Source organism: Falco biarmicus, chromosome W (assembly GCF_023638135.1).
Source record: "Falco biarmicus isolate bFalBia1 chromosome W, bFalBia1.pri, whole genome shotgun sequence".
Lineage (NCBI taxonomy): Eukaryota > Metazoa > Chordata > Aves > Falconiformes > Falconidae > Falco > Falco biarmicus.
Window position 1 is genome coordinate 12964880 of NC_079310.1, and position 21816 is coordinate 12986695.

A 21816-nucleotide genomic window follows, 5' to 3' on the forward strand; every position below is an offset into this window, starting at 1 on the left:
TAAACTCAGTATGCAGCAAGAGCTGGAAGTAAAGTTTATCATCATCATCCATGTAACAGATAAGCACCCAGCTTGTACTAAGAACTGTAATTTTTTCCCCCTCATGCCTCAAGCTGTTCATTCTAAAAATACACTCCATGAAGGCATATAAGAAAAAAAAAGGTGATGTCAGATAAGTATTGTTAAATGAGAAATACTGTTCAAGATACCTATATGAGAAAATGTTTTAGCTGACCAACAGCTAGAAGTTTATATTATTTTTGGCAGGCATCACACAAATTAGAGTTGCAGAGAGAAATCTAAAGGGTAACAGTATGTGCTAGGGTTTATTTATTTATTTTTTTTAAAAAAAACACGTTCCTCTATCAAGACCAGTAACGTGTAAAAACATATGTAAAATGCAGTGGAATTTTTAAATACTAGTTAGCAACATTAATAAATAATATTTATAAATACACTCATTAAGCACTGATATAGCAGAAGGGTTTGTATCCTATACTTTTTCACTTTTGTCATCTTTCAACCTGCTTTGGGAGAGATGGTTTTAACTGCAAAGCACTGAAAGTACAAATACATGGTGTCATCTCACATATGGAACTATTCAGATCTTTGCTGTCTTACCTGGCAACCCTTTCTGAGACCGAAGAATAAATCGGATATCAATTGCTGCACTTCACACTGAAGATAGACCATAGCTCTACCTCTAAGCATTACATGAGAAGACAGCCCACTTATTTCACCTATCTACACATGATGCTAAAAGCAAATGTGGTTTTCAAGCCCTCAGTCTTTGACCTGCCCTCAGATATTAATAACCTAATTTTATCCAAGTAGCAATTTTCTCTACTGCTACAGCAGTTTCAGGTGTAGAGTTCAGATCAAAGTGCCTGTATTTAGGGAACCTATAATGAGGACTTCAATTTACATGTAGGTCCCTAAAGGTTACTGAAAGATTCATCTGGCCAGTCACTAAGGTGAGCATTAGCTGGTCAGACACACACATGCAGTGCTACTCAAGAATGCCTTTTCAACATCTAGGATATCCTAAAATATCTACACACAGCCTGCAAATATGACATGACCTTTATGAAACCTTTGTCTGCCTATAAAGCAAGTTATTAAGATATCTCAAAATGGGACAGGAGACTTCACTTGTCTATCATAACTCAAACACTACCTAAGCTTGACTGTACTGATTGTCCTAAGACTTTAAAAGGCTTAGCAATCATGAAGACATCCATGCCATGTGTAAGATAAGTAGCTAAATCACAACTCTACAGTCAAAACCAGTGGAACAAATGAGAGTATTTTCAAAGGAAGACATGACGTTACTAACATAACACATATTACACGAAAGTTAACTGGACATGTAAGTGGACATGCTGCAACTTGTGTATCACAATCCAGCTTCACAATGACCCAGCTCTTCCTTCCAAGGCAACAAAGGGCACATTAGCTGGTAAGTCAGATGCTGGCATTTATATACATATCGGTCTGTAATTCTACAACAAGGCACTGATGTTACTTAAAGCTGAGTATTCAGCTGCCAGTGTCTTGTTATTTACAAGTCACAGTAATACCTGCTCTTAATAATTTGGAAACTAGAAATTAAAACTTAGCAATTGATAACATTTTTCATCTCCAAGAGAAGTAGGAAGTTTAAAGTTCTCAGAGAAAATAAATATTCCCGTCATGCAACAGCAACTATATAATGTGACCTTCAGGGTACAAGCTAATGCACATTTGTGAAACAGATGCAAGCGTACTTGTAACTTTTAACAGCACTCACAGATTAGGATGTTTTGACAGAAGGTTCCCTATATTCCTTTCCAAGCAAACTTCTGCAGCTGTCCTTTAAGTATAATGGGACAGCATTTAAAAATCTGAAAGCCTAGGTATCTTGTTTAAGACGACTTAAAGGAAGTCACCCTACTTCCAGAACTATAGGCATAAAACAGTCACGAAAGACAACAGAAATTACTTGACCCAGATAAGACATGCTCATCCTATAGGGCAAAAAAATACATTTCTAACACTGAATGGGAAACAATTTGGTTTTAAGAACTTCGATATCTATTAATATTTAAATTATACCATATCTGTTATAAACATAGACATCTGTATATTAGAAGATAATGCAATAATTCTATTGGAAGAAGTCCAACATACATGTGGCTATATCCACCAATCTAAAAAGTAGAGCCAAAAAAGGTAACCATACGTTATTGCCATATACATCCAAGAAAAGTATGTGAATCCACTGCTGGTACTCAGCATTCTTTACCCTGTTGGAAAGCTTCAATTCATTAAATAATTATCATCAAGAAAGGATGCATACGTGGTCATACAATTTTGAAGAAAGGTACATATAGCTTCCATTCTTCAACAGAAGAATTAAGTTAGCTTTTTCCAACTTAAGTCTAAGGGATTCTTAGTAGCAAGAAACAAGCATTTTTAGTAAGCCTTTGTTGTACGTGGAACCTAAGAATTTCTCTTGGTAGCTCAAAAAAATCTCACTCTGTATGTGACAGAGCATAGGTAGCAGATGAAAACAGTTTCAGAAAGTACCGTAGATCTGCACTGCCCTCTGCTGTACTGCTTAAATTCTTCCACCAAGCCAAACCACCACTGTGCTGTTACTTTTTAACAGAAAGGTAAGATGTATTTTATCCCAAATCAAAACACTAAAATACTACTACTCTAATCATGCAAGCAGTGCCTGCTAGTGAAAAATTTATACCTCTCACCTTAGACAAGTGACAGACAAGGCAGATGAAAAATCAAGACAGATTTTTAAATGCCCATTTATACACTTCCAACCAGATAAGGAAAAATACGCTGGCTTTAGTTGCTCCCCCACGCACTTAGAGCAAGACCTTTTACTCTAACCAAGGCCCAATAGTTAAATTTTCTAGCCTTCCATACAGAGCATGCTGATTCAAACTTATAAATGCTTCAGCCTTACCTGTAAACTTCCACATGGAAGCCTTGCACATGGATATTAAAAATTACTTTGTTATTTACATGTTTCCATTTAATTTACATTTATTCTGTTTACATGTTTCTATTTAATAAACATTTCACTATTATAAACACTTAGCCACAACTCCTAACTCTTCATCATTATGTAATGAAGGTATTCAAGGAATCAAACTCCTGTGGGAAGCTGTAGCTCAAAAGCAACCAAGCAAATGAACCAAAACAACAAACAAAACCACCAAAAATTTTCTCCTCCACAAGGTATGTTTTTCTTTGTTAAAACTGTGAAGTTCATGCAGCTACACACAAATTAATTTTCAAGTAAAACACTTCAACTTCCCTCCACCCCAAGCCATTGATTTTAATAGTTGAAGTAGCTTAATTTTCAAATCCTTCACTTCCTCTGGTAGAGAAATCTTCTATTAATTTACCATTACTAGAGTTATTCACTCGGTCTGTTACTGAATCTGTAAAGAGGGCAACAAAAAAATATTTAAAAAGTTAGAACAAGTTAAGGAGCGTCAGAATGCATATTGCTATTTTGAACTTTCAAGATACATGGGTTCTGCTGCAAACTAAAGGATGTACTTGATTAAACAGTAACTTCTACTTTCTCTCCTGCAGCTCTGAATTTGTATTGAGCAGGACACTAAAGAGCCTATTTCCTTTTTTGTGTTTAAAAAGGCTTAAAAATATATATATATATATAAATAAAATCTCAATTGGAGCTAAACAGTCCAGCCAGCTCAGTTAGACTGATGAAGAAACACTTGGATTTTTGTGTAAAGTGGTTTGTTTTCATCAAGAACACAAGATTCTTAGGGAATAGAAAATGCTTAAGTAAATCCTACTGAACGGCCTCACTTGACATTCCCACTTCTGGGACATAACATGTAAATTTCTTAGAAAAACATACAGACCTGGACAACTCACAGACCGATTTTGATTAAAAGAAAGTCAAATTTCAGACAAGAATTCACATGGACAACTCAGTGAAGTCATCAAGATAATACCTAATTCCATACGACTACTGATAATACTTGTCTAAATACCTACTGTATTTGGAATAGCATACATTAAAAAAGCAGAATTATTTGGCAACTATTAAAATATAACTGGCATCTAATTATTAGACCTTGAATTTGCTTTCTGATAGCATGTTAAAAAAAGCTACTGAACAGGAATGTAACAATTTAATGAAAATTAAATGGTCTGGTAAGAACAATTAGGATACCTGGGGTTGGGGTTGTTACAGATTTGTTAATAAGTTAAGACTGATGACTTTATTTGATTTTATAAAATAATTTTTAATAGAAATATAGAGGGATAAGAAATATATTTTAATGAAACTTATAGTTGCACAGTAAAAGCTGTTATGAAATCCTTTGTACAGTCCCGTACCAAGGCCAGAAGAATGGGCTAGTATCAGTGTTTAAAACTTAGGTAATAAATTTAGGGTTTGAAAGGTTTTTTTGTAGTTAACTAGTCTTCCGTATGTAGAAAGTGTATTGAAATGTCAGAATATAGGATTAATGGGAACTGGGGAGAGTCGACTGGAACAGCTTGTAGTTACCTGCCAAGAAACCGTGAACTTTAGTAAAAGGTAATTCTGGCAGGGGGAGATCGCGACCACCGACTCATATACCACCTACCCAAATCGTACCCCAGACCCATTTCTGGACCTTTCTAACCTTTACTGCACAGAATCGGATATGGGAGGAGAGTATGTTAATGATTTTTGGGAAATATCATGGTTATGCATGAATACTTAATGAATATGCATGAATACGTTTTATATATGGTGTCTGATTTTGAAACTTGGTGTGCGTTGATCATGAGAAGACTCACTCACGCACCCGGCCGTTAATAAAGAAGTGTCTGCTTATCTACATCACATTGGTGTCGATAAGTTCTTCATTCTGAGATTTCGGTAACAGGGTCATTTTACAAATACTTCTTAATGCATCCTTTTTTTAAAGCTTTGGACCAAGATTTCTGAAAAAAATGTAACTATTATTTTATCCAAGTTTAAGATAACAATGAAACCTCTCTTGGTCTTAGGTAAAGGCAGTCAAATTCTACCATATACTGGGCCCATACTACTTTCAAAAGAGGTAGCATCACTCAAGAAAATTTTTGCGTTTAATAAAGAAAAAATTTACACATCCAGTTTTCAAATGGAAAAAAATGTGACAGTAGAACACAGGCTTTTCAAATAAGCCAGCTGAAAACTATACAAAACCCCCAGTATTTATAAACATGTCTGTGTTGAGGTTAAGTTAAATTTATGCTACCTACAGAAACATAAATGTCTCTTAAACTGACACCAAAACCACATCAGATACACATTATATCTTGTATACTAATGTGTTTAGAGAGCAATTAGTCTACTTGTTCTTATTCTTTGACTGCAACTTCACACTAATTTAAAATAGTTTAATAGCTTAAACCTAAACTTTGATTTACCACATCAAATATTAACTTAGATGAAACAATGTAACTTTACATTTAAAAATATATTCTAATCTATAATACTCAAGTGTGTTATAGTCAAAAGGAAATGGAGCAAAACAGTACCGACACATTAGAAATTAAACAACTGCTGTTATAAAATTACACTACTAAAAAGAATTACCTGTTTTTGTTAGCAAAAGATTATCCAGATGTCTATCTCCAACTCCAAGGATGTAAGTAATTACACAATAACCAGCTGTAACAAGTAAATTATAAACATGAATATAAGCACCCTTCCTGGAGAGCAACAAGTTCCCCACAATTAACAACAGCCTTATCTTAGTTCTTGTTCACTAGTAATAAATATACCATGCAAACTGGAAGCAGAGGTGGTACTGATGAAGAATAATCCACATTATCAGCACTATGAAGAACATTTGAACGAATTAAAACTCTGAAATTTATTCAGTACTACATAGATTTTAATTTCTTACCACACAATTACATGCCTAACACTAAAAGCCTAAATTCATTTAATATTAGGATTAAGATACTTCAAAGGAAGATGAAGTGTTCTGAGCAAAATAAGCATAACCATTTTGCACTGAAGTATTTTAGACACCTGTAAAACAAGCATTAGACATTGATACAAATCTGAATGCATATATCAGCAGTATTCACAAACTCAGCAGTAAGCCAGGTAGTGATCAATACTGAACTTTTTAAATTGTTACTTTCACCCTCTAACCAGATAACCAGAACAGTGTGAATCAGTTCTAAAGTATGTGGCATCAGAAAGAGAAGGGGAAAAGAAAAGATACTGTGAAGCAACAACTGAAAACCTTTTTTTTAATTATTATTATTATTATTTTTTAGAATGGAAAAGTGGTATTTCAATATTGCTGTCATTTTACTGAACAAGAACTACACTACCACTTTTTCTTGTCATCCAAATGGAACACGGGGCTGCATGTAGCCTCATCCCCAGAAAACCCAAAGTTTTAAAAAGAAATGGAAATTTTCTACCTTAAATACAGATGATTTATTATTATACAAATGCCTTACATCTCCCTGCATTATAAAGACCCTAACTCATGATGTGGAGGGGACAGAGGTAAGATTATTGCTAGAAAGCAAAAAGTATTTAACTTCCAGTCTCCTTTAAGGAGAACAAAAAGAGCACTGAGGAGATGAACCGTGTATGACATGCCAAGCTTAAAACTATTCACAGGGATTCTGACAGCAAGTACATGCATAGTGCCCTATCTGCAGTCATCTGGGCTGAAAATGTCTTAATACCTCATCAGCCATGTCCTATATACCTTCAGATAATAAGTTACCAGCTGTAAGCCTGTAACTTACCGCAGATGTGTCCATCATCTCTGCACTTATTCCATGAGGGCCAGTCTCACTAGGTGCATGTTTTCTGAAGAAGTTCTGCAGGGGAAGTCATTAACATAGTTATTCCACATGATCTGAAACAGGATCTTTAGAACTGGTAGAAAAGAAGATTTATGTCAAGACCACAAATGGCCATTATTACAATCTGTTAAACTAGCAACTACTCCCAAAAAAACCAGTAAAATATAATTTAATTTTATATTGCTTTTATCTATTTTACCTTAATCATCTCATTCTTATATGCAAAAGAAACAGATCTGAAGTTCAAACTGAAAAGCAGTTTATTAACAGTTTCAGAAAATTAATAATGCATTGAAAAGTTATTAATTAATGAGTACAAATACTTCCACAGGAAACTGTTCAGTCCAGATCATGAAAAACTAAAACAGGCCTAACAGTCTAGATTAGTAACTAAATCTGGGACATGCATTCTTGTAAGGTTTATCATTGTTACATGTCTCCCTATTCCACAATATAACCAAGTGCTACTGAGTTTAAAATGAAAATCTAAGTCATCAAATGGAACCTTCACATTTTCTATGTAATGTGGACAGGGCTAAAACAGTCCTTCCCACCACTCAGAAGGAAACTGTTTTTGTCTTGACTGAGACAAAAGATAGCTAAATTTAATCCAAGACAGCACAAGTTTCTTCCAGTAAGCAAACACAAATTTAAGCAAGCACTGTAAGAGGAGCTCTGTAGGCATCTGGATGACATATGACTAAAACCACGACAAAATGAAAGGAGTCTTAATAAAAGAGGAGTGGTACTGAAGGGAAGTATCTGCAGGCTGTTTAAGAAAGTTTTGCTAGAAAAGCAGTCCTGTTGTAATGTGTATCACAGTTTTAAGACCTAGAGGAAGCTTTAATTATCTCTGCTTACACAGAAACAAGCCCTTCTGAGATGTTAGAAAAAGCTGACAGAGTAGAAAGATTCTGTTAAATGAAATCCCTAAGCAAAACGTGGAAGGGAATTTTTAACTGGTTAACAGGATACTAGAGAGGTATACTTTCAGTGCTCCAAAATTTTACATGGTGTATGTAAAAACAAACAACAAAACTGCACTCAAAACCAAAACCAACAGAAAAACACAGACTTCAGACCATCCAAACGCTAAACTGCAGAGTGTGGAACAGAAACACCTCCAAAACATGAACTGTAATTTCGAGACTGTTGATAGCAGGTAACACCTTTTATTCCCTGCACATCTGTATTATCAGCCAGTACTAGATTATTTGCTTTAAATCTTTTCAGAAGTGAAACATTTTTTCATGTTTATATACAGTGTTCATCTTTATTACAACAGCTGCGACACCCAAGATGAACATTTACAAAAAGAATAAACCAAACTTTCACAACACCTAAAAACATTCATTCAGTTTTGTCCTTGCTTCAACTAGGATAGCTAATTTTCTTACCAGTAGCAGATACACTACTGTGGTTTTGAATTTAGGATGAGAATAATGTTCATAACACTGATGTTTTAGTATAAATACTATACAGCAACGACTAAGTCAAGGACTTTTCAGCTTCTCATGTCCTACCAAGAAAGTAGGCAGGGGGTGCACAAGAAGCTGGGAGGGGACACAGCTGGGACAGCTGACCCCAACTGACCACAGGGATATTCCGTACCATAAGATGTCACACTCAGCATATAAAGCTGGGGGAAGGAGGAGGAAGGGGATAACGGCAACGTTCAGAGTTAGGGAGTTTTGTCTTCCCAAGTAACCTACAATGCCTACCTATTTTATCATGCTTTGGTACAGGAAATCAGAGCTCTATAATGTATTTTGCCATTGATCTGTGAAGTAATGTCAGATCACATTCTTTGGCATCTTGTCTGTCTAGATTAGCAATTTTTCACAGGAAGAATTGTTCCTTATGTCTGCACAACGAGTAAAACAGCAGGCACCTATTTCAGGTCAGAACATGATGTTATAAATAACTGCAAAATGACAATTTCACAAGCAACACTACATATATTACTTTATAAAAACATGTAATGGACTAGAATATAAACAGTACATTTCCAAGTTTACAAAGGACTTCCAAGAAAACACTTTCTAAACTGTGTGTTTACTGAATGTGTACATGTACCTTATCACTCCCTTTATGGAATGGGAAGCTCAAAAAAATCTTATGCAGCTTGATGCTGGTCATTGTCTGATTAATGATAAGAAGATAAGCACTTGATATGCTTATTTGTTAAACAAATGATAATGTCAAATACTGAGTATTTTTTAATCTATGTATTTTTAATATATGTAGTTTATAGTAGCTGGGAGCTCTTTGCTTTGGCTCCCCGCTACTGAGCTATGAACAATGCAAGCGTCCAGTGTAAACTACAAAAAAGGGAAAAAAGTACTGTGACAAATTGAATCCAATATAAACATGCTGTGTTTTCACTTAAAAACTTATTAGTTATACATCTTGGAATGTTTTTATCTAACTACATATATCAACCAGCTGAGCTCTGCTACACAGCTTGTGTGTTGTGCTTGAAACTAGCATGAATTTTATGTGCCACTATTCAATTACATGTCCCTACTCGATTCCATGACAGTTAGAGAAAATTTGCTAAAATAAAAAAAAACAAACAACAGAACCCTACACAGTATCTATACATCCACCATGGCAGGGAAACAGACTTCAGAAAGTATATGAACAAACTATTAAGCTGTTCCATCAAAAAAATATCAGTAAGACATACTTGGACAAGGTATCTAGGCAAAACTACTGAATGAATGACAGAAACACTTTAAAACAAAACCCTACAGAAAAGTGTCATGCACCCTCCATTCATCATTACAGCAAAGCCAGACCTTCAATATCACAACTAAAATTACACTTGAATTATTTAAACAGTATTGCTTTTAGGACATGAAATACTTGTGGTGATTTAAGTATATTTTTTTAAAGCAAAAAATCTGCTGTGAATGTTTCAAGACACAATTTGTCTTCTAACAGATACAAAATTCAGCTGAGAGACTAAAGACACTTGTAGGAGATCTAAGCCTGCAATTTATACTGTTTTTTTATACTGATCACTAGAAGACTTAAAAATCCCCCATCACATACCTGTATACTTTCTTCTGTAGCAAGAACTTCTGCAACTGGTACTGACCAAATAAACTGCATGAAGCCTGTCACAGAAAACAACCAAAAATAAAGTCTCCAATGCATACAGCTTTCAAGGCACTCTGTAACACATGTTTATTAAAGGACAATGCTAATACACACTTTCAATCAATTGCTTCTCAGCAAAGAAACACCAAACATGTTTTGCCCCAATTTTCTGCCTTCAGTAGTTTTAAACCAACTTGTCATTAACACCAAACTAGCTTGCAAAAGGTCTGTTGTTCCAAGTCTTCATGAGAAGAGAAAGAAAATCAGTGGCTTTCTAAATAGTTGTCCAGAATGTACCTAAAAGCAGAGACAAGTCTGATTTTGTTTTGTCTTGTTCTTTTCCCCCCACTTCATACAAAAGATCTATAAATAGGAGTGTTGTAAGCTATTTGTCCAAGATTACACCACAAGCTAGCAGCAAAGATAAGACTACTGATTTTCACATAGTCCAAAATGCAGACCAGGATTCTTTTAATTAAGATAGTTGAGTCACCTGTGGAATACTGTAGTAACTCAGGTCACTCCGTGACTTGTATTACAACATTTACTTACACATTTGAGCTCCTTTTTAGAATGCTATATGTAAGCAAAAAACCTCTGATGAAAACAGTCTGTGTCACAACACAGTCTATGAAGAGAGGGGGAAGATTCCTCCCATTGCTGTAGTTTTAGGAAACAGAAGTATTCATACCATGTTTTGTACTAGTTGCCAGCACTTTATAGGGCGTCAGCTTCAAATCCAGATTCTCTTTTCTTAACAGCTGGGGGGAAAACAACAACACAAAAAGTAAAAATGAATGCAACAGAAAGGCAGCTTCTATTCCAAAAAGCAATTTGTGTTGGATGTTGATCTCCACTGTTCTTCATTGAAATTAGTAATGAGTGAAAGCCTGTTTATCAATTTATTTATTTACATCTATGCAGGATCATTGCATGTCTATAAAGAAAAGAAAAAAGCCAACTAAGATCTGAGAATTCTTAAATGTATTAGAAACATAGGATGCAGTAACAGTTTTTAACAGTCTTGCTCTAGACAAGGAAAAAAAAATAAAAATCAAGAACACAGAGGGACAAGGATGTGAATTAACAATTCTCCCCTTATCCATGAGTGAAATAATCTGAAGAATAAGTTGATCTTGACGTAAATCATCACCATGCTTAAAAATTACAGGATATTTGCCTCCATCTTCTGTCTTGAAGAATAACTGAGCGGGCATTAAGGCACTCTGGAAAAGGAAACTTACTCTACTAAACTGGTTCACAGTAACATTCGTGTTAAAATGTTTCTACAGCGGAGTTCTAAAATACAAATCTTTGTTTACTGCACTGTAGATCAGAAGTGAGTTAAGCAAGTATCAGGTCACAGGATACTTGTATCAAATCCAGTTACAAAAAGATTTAGAATAGTCCCATCTGAGTACCACCAGTGTCAGTGATCACCAGAACTCTTTCCATGTTCTTCAAGTTTGGTACCAAAGAAGCAATTCTGAAGCTTATAAAAGAAGCTACTCAGTGTCTAGGACTCAACAGTTAGAACATACCACTTCCAGCTACCTAAAGTGTGATGTAGGCATACTTTTTAAAAAAATACCTTAGTGTCTTCCCTCTTTTTTTTTTTTTTTTTAGCAAGGAATGTGAAGGATACTTCCCCCACTCCCCATGCTCCCCCCCCCCCCATCCTCAGCAGCAGAAGAGGAAAGGATAGAAATATTCAAGTTTTGTGTGTATGCATGTAATTCCAATCAACATAGAAGCACTATGCAAAAGGTCACAACAAAACAAATTTAAACTGACCAGATCAAAAAGAGACACAATTATAGAATAAACATCAAAGAAATGCTAGGGGCAAGACATCTTAAACAACTAATTGCTTCCTTAATCTATTTAGTAAAAGCAAAAATGCCTTTTTACATTGTTTTTTAAGAAAGCCAATTTAATTGCCTGCAATTTCTCTGCATAAAATGGGTTGAAGGAAATCAATTACCTGAATGAATGATTTCATCTACTGCAACTGACCAAGTCACTTCCCTCAAAACCAAATCAACAACAAAAAAAAAAAAAAGCAATGATACAGAGTTTTGGTATTTGAGCAGTTACATTAGATTTTCACATGCAGTGAATGTTTCAAGTTAAGGTATTATTCTTGGTAGGAAATATTTAGGTTTTGTTCCAGCAGTCTTTTTGTCAACATTCTTCCCCCAACCCTTAAATTACATTCCTGCTAAAAGCTGACTGACATTTGCAAAACCTTGTTTTCATGACAAGATCTTTCCAACGTTGCCTCCAACCTGAGGTGCAAGACCATGCAACTGAAAAAGTGTACTCTTCAAAGAGACTAACTGGTATATAAAGAAGCAAGCCAAAGCTGAAAAACCAAGAGATGTTATGATAGAAGACTATGCAAAAAAAGTTCATCTCTGATTTTAAGTAAATACAAATTATATCACAGTCAACAAGTAGCCTGTCACAGTTTGACCATACTGGGCATAATAAATTTATGACCTAGTAGAGGTGACGGATTAACACTGGTCATCACAGCAGCTTGCACATTTTTTAACTGGCAGAGGATGCCTACTAGATACAGGCCTGACTTGTAAAGCACATTTTGGCCATCTTAAAATTACATCACAGTCACCTATGAGTTGAAAGTAAATTTATAAAAGAGGTCCTACATCACTAGATACTGGTAATAACTTACATTCCAGGCAATAACTTACATTCCAAGTAGAAAAGGAAGCAAAATAACCCCAGCCTTTTCAACAGTATGTTGACTGTTTATTAGCCTCAACTATGTCAGCCCCTTTAAATCTTTCAGTTGATATTTTTAAGCTTAGCACTCATAAAATGTATATTTCAGCTGTTCAGAAGACGTCATTTACCTTGAAGAGTGTGGCTTTTTCAGGGATTATCCCTTTAATTTTCACCTGTGGTTCCAGAGGAAGTGGAATAAGTTCCATATCTGCTAAATTCATCTTTTCATTATCTGCTAACAATGCCTGAAGCCTCTCATTCTGAAAGAATAAAAACTTATTTAAAACACCAAACAAACCACCTACTAGGCATATAGCAACAGTTGAAAAGTCTCTTAACAAAGGGCGTATTAATAATAAGTATCCAATTTATTCAATTCTTTACTCTTCCAAAGAATCAAGGTTTTGCTCTTAGAATCCAGTGAAATCAAAATTTCTCTTTATGCAGTAACCTGAATAAGGAAGCACATATTCCACCTAGTATGAGTATATTCAAGCAATTTTATAAGTGCCAGGTATAAGTCTTACAAAAATTTACTTCTAAATTGCCTGCACAAGTAGCAGAATTATGTTTTCCATACTAGTATCAAATGTTAGCTCTGTTTCAGAAACTTGATTCAAGTCTTTATCTCTGATCCTTTATAATCCCTGAACTGAAGGAAATCCCCTACCACCAATGAACCAAATTGCCAACAGCTTGCACAGGTCTGATTTCAGGGCTTCCTCTACATTCCTACATCTGTAGTTACCAGAAACACAATACCAGTAAATTTTCTAGTACTTTACACTTGGTGTCCTACATAATAAATGTTGAACACATAAAAGTCTCTAGTCTTTTCTCCTACTGAATGTAAGAGGCATAAACTCACAGCAAGGTAGCCCACTACTGCTAGTAATAGTTCTAGCAGTCAATTGCTGCTAGCTAGATTTTAATCCCAAAATGAAAGCCATGCATTCCTTAGTTTTACAGAAATATCATGGCAGATATAAAAATACGTATGACACAACGCTAACAATGTGTTGTGCAAGCAGGAAATATACTCTTCTGAATTGAAAAAAAAACTCCTCCTCTTTTAGTGATTGTACCTTTTTACTGATATATAGAACATTCACAAAATTTCATAAAAATTATGCAACACTGAAGCTTCATTTTCCTGCACAAATATACCCACCCCCCACCCCCCCCCCCCCGATTTAAAGAAAGAAGGTGACAAAAGTCATTACATTGAAAAATCCATGTTTGAAAATACTGATCTGTGTCAGAGGAAAATACATGAACAGAAATCCCCTTTGGCATTCTTGCTTTCTCTGCATACCCATCTGTCAAGTTCACCTAAAATATCTTAAGGACAAAGCTTTTTAAAATGCACCCATGATGGAAATAATTTTCCTGAACATGCAACAGAAGGCAAAGTTCTGCTAAACACATACCTTATAAAAGAACAGTTTTGTTGTGCTTGCAAAAAATGAGATGTTGCTGCTAGTCAAACTTCATTATCTACCCTGGCTTAATTCTCACACCATAATGACCTCTGCTACCTTCCTATGTCGCCCACAACTTAGTCACTGTTACATCATCAACTATTCTCATATCTTCTTTTTGTCAAAATATTGCAAGATTTTTCTCAAGGGTCTCTTCTGTTTATAATTTACAACTTTTCAGAACACCTTGGAACTTTGACCCATCTAAACTTTTCCGAAGTTTGTTTAGACTTGGCTAAAATTATTACAGAACAGATAGACATCTGTTATAAGTCTCAGTGCTAAGAACTTTTAGTGAAAAACTAACATTCCTATTGTCAAATTCTAGCCAGAGATAAGTTTCCCAATCCTTTAGTTACCTTTTTCTTACAGTTCCCACTTTCACGCTGCACTGCTTTCATTATGTGAACCAGCCGATCTACAAATGTCTGCTGGGCTGCCAACAATGAACGCATAACTCTGACAGACTTATCACCCTAAATGAATTAAAAGAAACAGAATTAGTTCTTTGTTCTGTAATTATTTTACCTAGAAATTATTCCTTTATGCTTAGACCTTTGGGCTTCTAAGAGGTAAGTGAATAATGATCAATTTCCTGTCAATTTGAAAGGTATTTTCTGTAAAATGCTATCAGAATCACTGTAGCTGGCAATCAATTATCTGACCTACCAGTACACTTCAATTTGCATCAAAAATTTCAGTGAGGAACAGTCACGCATGACAAACCTATTCACACAGACAAAATAAGTTAGTAAGGATAAGCACAAGAAATATTCTTATTAAGCATAAGAGTCATATTTGACTAACATACCTAAAATCAGAATTAATACAGTGTGAGATACACAAAAATCAGGAAAGACTGTACATCTGCTATAAGTTAGAGCTTGCAATACACGTTTTCTGGTTTTTTTTCCTGCTGCTCTAGCACCCTCTGCTGCCGATAAACAGAACCGCACTTTTTGTGAATCCAGAAGATAGGTCTCGTCTCAATTTTTACTGTAAGGACAAGTACTTCCAATAAAGAAATAGTAAATAAAAAAAACTCCGTACACAAGGCAGATAATTTTAGGTCCAGCATGTTACAAACAGGAACAAGCAATAAAACAAGAGAAAAGTTCTCAATACTTGTTCTCTTTTTCAGTAATTTCTCTGGTTTACTACAAACTCAAATTCAAGCAGTAGAAGCTTTCAAATTTCAATACATAGGACAGAAAAAGCTGTCATCCTCCTAAACACCTGTGCCTTTTTAAAGAATTACTATCCCAAACCACTATGTATTTCCTTGCATACAGGCATTACCTTCAGCAAAGCCTGACTAAATCTTCTCATCACATTTAAGTACATTTCGTGAGTCTTTGGGTCCCTCTGCTGAGTGTCTTGGTCTTCACACTCCACTATTAAATACCTGCAGAATAAAAACAACCCAAGTTATGCTGTATCCCGGTGCTACACAGTTTGAGTGAGATATATTAGCCCTGTATTAAAGGCCTGGAACTAAAAGTCCCTCTTTGAATAGATCTCTATCTCAACCAACAGGTGAACTCTCAAAAATTGCAGTCACCAATTCCCACCTGGATCAGGAGAGCCTATCAAAGTTTCTGAGGTCTTTCACTTACAGTGAAGTGGCATCCCTCAAACAGGACAAGTCAGAAGTCCAAATCACAAGAACAAACTCCAACCCAGCAGTACACGTGGGAGGAGCAGACATTCCACTGTGCTACTACCTTCTACATAATGCAGTGGCTGCGAACTTGCTATTCAAGAATAGCTGTAAAAACAAGAAGAATCTCTTCCCACCTGCTCCCTGTTTTACCATTAGCAATGGTGGAAGAGACAATATTGGTCCTGAAGTAGCTCTGCAAAGTCTACATCCCAAAATAATTTTTCATTTCTAAAATTATGATTTGGGCATGACATTTAAACAGTACAATTCAGGACAGTTATACTGAAAATTTATTTTTATATGATAAGCAGTTGTTTGGAATGCTTTTGTGCTTATTTCTACTCTCAGTCAAATAAAAAGCAGCTATCCACAGAGGGCTGTCTTTCTGTTGATCAATATATCTCCTATTACTACCCAGAAAAAAACAAATAACCCCACTATATAAAAAAAAAAAGTAAGAAATTAGCAAGTCAGTTGATTCTCAAACACTGTATTTAGATTCAAAAGTGACTACATATTCAAACACACAGACTTGGACTTTATGCTGACAGCTACAATTACCCCTCCTCTTCTGTAGAATCTCTTCACAACTAAATGATTATGGGACAAGACTAGAGGTCTATCATTTGCAGCTGATCAAATTTGACTAGTCTTATTTATATAAATAGTCTTATTTATTTATATATTTATAACTTAAAGTTATAAGTAACATACTATAAATTAAAATAAGGCACATGTAACATGCCATGACACTTATATCAATGATTCTATAACTAAAGATTACTTCTAGGACTTTGTTAATATATTGTTCTACACTGTTCCCTCACTAAAATGACAAAATTAGATTGCAGTAATGTGTGTATAAAAATAAGTCCATATTTACAAAATTTGTGCACCAAAACTTCAAGGAAAACAGGAAGTAATGAATGGAAACATGCCATTTTCATCTTCATTTGTTAAAAAGCCCTAGACAAGTTTCTCCGAGCTATCTTGCAACAAAGGAGTAAGAGTAATGCCTCATACTTGGGATACGTGTCTCATACATCCAAAGAGACAGAAAAAGCAGCAGCACTGACTTCTGTAGCTGCTGTTACAGTATAAGGATAGGATAGCTTTACAGTGACATGGGAATGAGCAGAAGGTTAGATTTTCAAGGGTTATTGGACTTTTTCCATTGATTATTTTAGGTGCATGCTGTGTCCAGATAGTTGAAACAAGCAATCGATCAGCAGTCAAGAGGATTTATGGGTACGTCAGCTCAAACAGTGGCTGCAACATTTGTATTTTGTCACTGAGAAATTGAGATGTCTGTAAAGAAAAAGAATAAATTGACTGGAGGTTTTGGTTTGGTGGGGTTTTTGTTATTTTTGGTTGCTTTGTCTGTGATGTTTTTTAAGTCATAAGACAAAAACTTCTGGATGTTTGAACTTTCTATAGACTGAATGCCTGAGATGTTGCCGAAATAGAAGTGCACAGTTTCTATCACATTGATAGAAATAAGCTAACCTACTAACACTTGTCTTAATAGAGAATATTTGATTAGGTCAAGCATTTGGCTTCTACCCATATCGAATCAGCCTACAATGACTTTATTAATTTAAATTTAATAGTACTTTTTCCTGAAGCCAAACATTATCTTTGACTACTGTGACGGAAGTATGTACACTCATGAGCTGTAGTTCTCATGCACTTTAAACATCTTAAATTCAAGCTACTGAAAAAGCAATGAAATAAACTTTGAGACATTTACAAATAGAATCATTCTCAGGATAAGTTTAAGATTCTTTTAAGAATTTTATAGGAACAGTTTGGCAGATTTACATCACATAGAACACTCCATTCCAAATTCGTGACTTATCAGTGGTTAATATTCATAGCATATTAACATAGGATCACGTTTACTAGTTATTTTAAATGAGATGCATCTACAAAGGATGCAAATAAGAACTGACTTAAGTTTAGCCATGTAAAAGGCACCTAATCTCTCCATTTTAGAATATGTGTATATATAAATAAACAGCTCTGTGTTGTGTATATGCATATATATGTACATTAATATATACACATAAACACACACTTTCACAAAGTACAGCTCTACTCATCTCAGCTTTCTTCAAATGAAATAATTCCTATATGCAACTGCTTACTCAGAAGGCATGCAGATGACTAATTTAGACATCTAATTTTTAAACCACTTAATTAAGTAATCTTACCTCTCCACTATCTAGATAAATTAAGAGTTCACACACAACTAAAGTTCCCTCTAATAAAGCACACATCTGCAATGATGTTGTGTTTGTGATCATAAGAACCAGAAATGGAATCAGGAAAAATAATTAGGTTAGCACAAAAAAATTAGTGCTTTATGAACTTTCATAAAGTACACTATTGATTAATAAAGTGCGTAACTTAAATATTCTAGCCAACACTGTCAAAAATTATAAACACAAACCAAACAGAAAAGCAGAGCAGAAGATGAACTTTATCTCCTCCCCACCACCATAAACAATTTGAATGGCAACCTATAAACTATAATTGGGCTTTTTTTTTTTTTTTGTAACACTGTACTGAATGCCCTACTTCCTTTCTCTAATGGTAAAACACTAAAAACCAGCACCCTCCTTTTACTAATTATACTGTTCAAGCACATACTGTTTTAAATCTACTACTCCATCCTGTAAGAAAACTAAATTCTGAAGTTCTAAAGACAGGTCATCTTTTGCTGTGCATCCTTCTGGGCATTATAGCTTTGATTTCAATTACACATTGATACAGTATGAATAAACAGTTTATAACATACCAATACAAGTAGTTTGCCAACATGGAGTTTTTGCATGCTCGTGATATCAAGAAAGCGCAAAGATCTTGCTGGAAGGGATTTAAGAACAAAAAAATTAAATTATAAAGGAGTCTAAACAGTTGAGAGGCACACAAATTTAAAGGAAACAGCCCAAATAAATGCAAGAAATTTTGAGAGATATATTCTCCTCTAAAATGTGACTCAAATCCAACCTAATATTTAATCATAATAGTTTTCATATTTCTCCAAATCCAGCAAAAACACTACATATAAAAAAAGGCATGCTATTACAGTAATACATTTACCAACATGTCAAAAGTACATGATGTTTTCCAACAACAGACCTTTAATATAGTTTATATTTACAGTATCTTACACTCTGCTCCTATGCAATTTTCTCCTGCTGCGAGTCAACCCTGAAAGGGATTTGCTACCCTGTTTTGCATCCAGAAGATCTGAACCTCTTTAAATTCTACATTAAAAAAAAAAATAAATCTGTAGAAGATACACACCATGTAGCTGCTTTTTCAAGGTTTAATATTTTCCCTAACAAGAAATCTGTGTACCTTCACTGACATGCTCAATTTGAGGCTTATTTTCTATGCAGTACTGAGACTCAAAAGGGAAGATTAATAACAGGGAATTGATCTTCAGTACAAAGAACAATTAACTGCACATCAGATTAAAATCCGATTCCCTCAAACGGTCTACCTTCTATCTTTCCTTGCCTCCAGTCCCATTCTTATTACTACTCTTCTACTTGTGGTATAAATTGAACATAATCCTTGGCAGATGCAAACCAACATAGCATTTCACTTAGGTTCAAAGAAGATGACACCAACACCAAAGAATGGCTACAGGAAGAACAGTCTGCAGAGACTAAAACATTTGGGTAACTGTTTTCCATCAAAAAACCTGCTTTAAAATACCTCAAACACATGCAACTCTCAATATCTAATGACTATGTGGATAGCCTTTGCAGTAGTTTTCTCCTTTAAAGGAGAGTACTGTAATTTTATGAACAATTCAATGCCCAGTCACCCAGTTTTGGAGAGTCTGACCGTCTACATAAATTATATGTAAAAATCTGAAAACAAATCTGAAAACAAATCTGAAAACAAATCTGAAAACAAATCTGAAAACAAATCTGAAAACAAATCTGAAAACAAATCTGAAAACAAATCTGAAAACAAATCTGAAAACAAATCTGAAAACAAATCTGAAAACAAATCTGAAAACAAATCTGAAAACAAATCTGAAAACAAATCTGAAAACAAATCTGAAAACAAATCTGAAAACAAATCTGAAAACAAATCTGAAAACAAATCTGAAAACAAATCTGAAAACAAATCTGAAAACAAATCTGAAAACAAATCTGAAAACAAATCTGAAAACAAATCTGAAAACAAATCTGAAAACAAATCTGAAAACAAATCTGAAAACAAATCTGAAAACAAATCTGAAAACAAATCTGAAAACAAATCTGAAAACAAATCTGAAAACAAATCTGAAAACAAATCTGAAAACAAATCTGAAAACAAATCTGAAAACAAATCTGAAAACAAATCTGAAAACAAATCTGAAAACAAATCTGAAAACAAATCTGAAAACAAATCTGAAAACAAATCTGAAAACAAATCTGAAAACAAATCTGAAAACAAATCTGAAAACAAATCTGAAAACAAATCTGAAAACAAATCTGAAAACAAATCTGAAAACAAATCTGAAAACAAATCTGAAAACAAATCTGAAAACAAATCTGAAAACAAATCTGAAAACAAATCTGAAAACAAATCTGAAAACAAATCTGAAAACAAATCTGAAAACAAATCTGAAAACAAATCTGAAAACAAATCTGAAAACAAATCTGAAAACAAATCTGAAAACAAATCTGAAAACAAATCTGAAAACAAATCTGAAAACAAATCTGAAAACAAATCTGAAAACAAATCTGAAAACAAATCTGAAAACAAATCTGAAAACAAATCTGAAAACAAATCTGAAAACAAATCTGAAAACAAATCTGAAAACAAATCTGAAAACAAATCTGAAAACAAATCTGAAAACAAATCTGAAAACAAATCTGAAAACAAATCTGAAAACAAATCTGAAAACAAATCTGAAAACAAATCTGAAAACAAATCTGAAAACAAATCTGAAAACAAATCTGAAAACAAATCTGAAAACAAATCTGAAAACAAATCTGAAAACAAATCTGAAAACAAATCTGAAAACAAATCTGAAAACAAATCTGAAAACAAATCTGAAAACAAATCTGAAAACAAATCTGAAAACAAATCTGAAAACAAATCTGAAAACAAAAATGCAGATAAGCTATTATTTTCTTAATGTTTAGTTTACATTTATATTCTTCATTCAGCAAGATACAGTACAAAGATTTAAAATAGTCACAAACAAAACCTAAAACCAGTACCAGGTCACTAAAAAAAAAAAATGTATGAAAAACAGAAGGTAAAGCATTTGACTTACATCAAGGTTTTCATTGTCTGCAAGCTCCTTTGTCTTAGAAGTAAGAGGCAGTGAGGAAACAGGTGGAATAGGACTCATGATCTGGGAACTACATAAAGGAAAACATGTAACTGGCATGATTCAAAGTTCTTGCTTGAGGGGAAGGGGGCATGCATGAAAATAGCAATGCGTTTCATTTCTACAACATAATAAATTCAGAAAACTAGAAGTATCTTTGAAGATAGTATCTCAATTCTGTTTCAGAACAAACTGCATGAACAGCAATTTTGACAGCTGTAGTTCCTAAAAACGGCAAAAATCTGTGCCTTGATTGCCACATAGTTTATGGCTGTGAAGGACATTCACTTACACCAAACTCAGCATTTTGTTTCATCTTCCACAAAAAAAAAGCAGACATAGATGGGAACTTAGCAAATCTGCATTTTCAGGATAAGCTTTTTTAAATGTTATTAAGATGAATTTGCTACTACACAACACCTGCAAGCACTCATCTCTGTAACGCAATTACACATAACAGTAGACAAACCCAATGCTTGCAAGAAGAAATTATCAGACAGTAAATTTACCTGAAAGGAAGTAATCAGACAGCTCTACTAATGTCTAAGTGTTGCTGCAGCCTCAAATACACCATACATGCCAGGACACCCACTCTACAGCTTAGTAGCAAGATC

The 21816-nt window shown here is 34.4% G+C and overlaps 1 protein-coding gene across 1 annotated transcript in view; it reads right to left on the reverse strand.

Annotated features, from left to right (window-relative positions):
• PIK3C3 (phosphatidylinositol 3-kinase catalytic subunit type 3) overlaps nucleotides 1-21816 on the reverse strand; it is a 93896-nt gene that overhangs the window by 46389 nt on the left and 25691 nt on the right. The window contains 11 exon segments of the mRNA XM_056323533.1: nucleotides 5615-5689; nucleotides 5761-5766; nucleotides 6792-6870; nucleotides 9913-9977; nucleotides 10652-10721; nucleotides 11058-11186; nucleotides 12840-12971; nucleotides 14552-14668; nucleotides 15492-15597; nucleotides 18656-18723; nucleotides 21146-21233. Of these exon segments, the coding sequence (XP_056179508.1) occupies nucleotides 5615-5689; nucleotides 5761-5766; nucleotides 6792-6870; nucleotides 9913-9977; nucleotides 10652-10721; nucleotides 11058-11186; nucleotides 12840-12971; nucleotides 14552-14668; nucleotides 15492-15597; nucleotides 18656-18723; nucleotides 21146-21233 (935 nt within the window).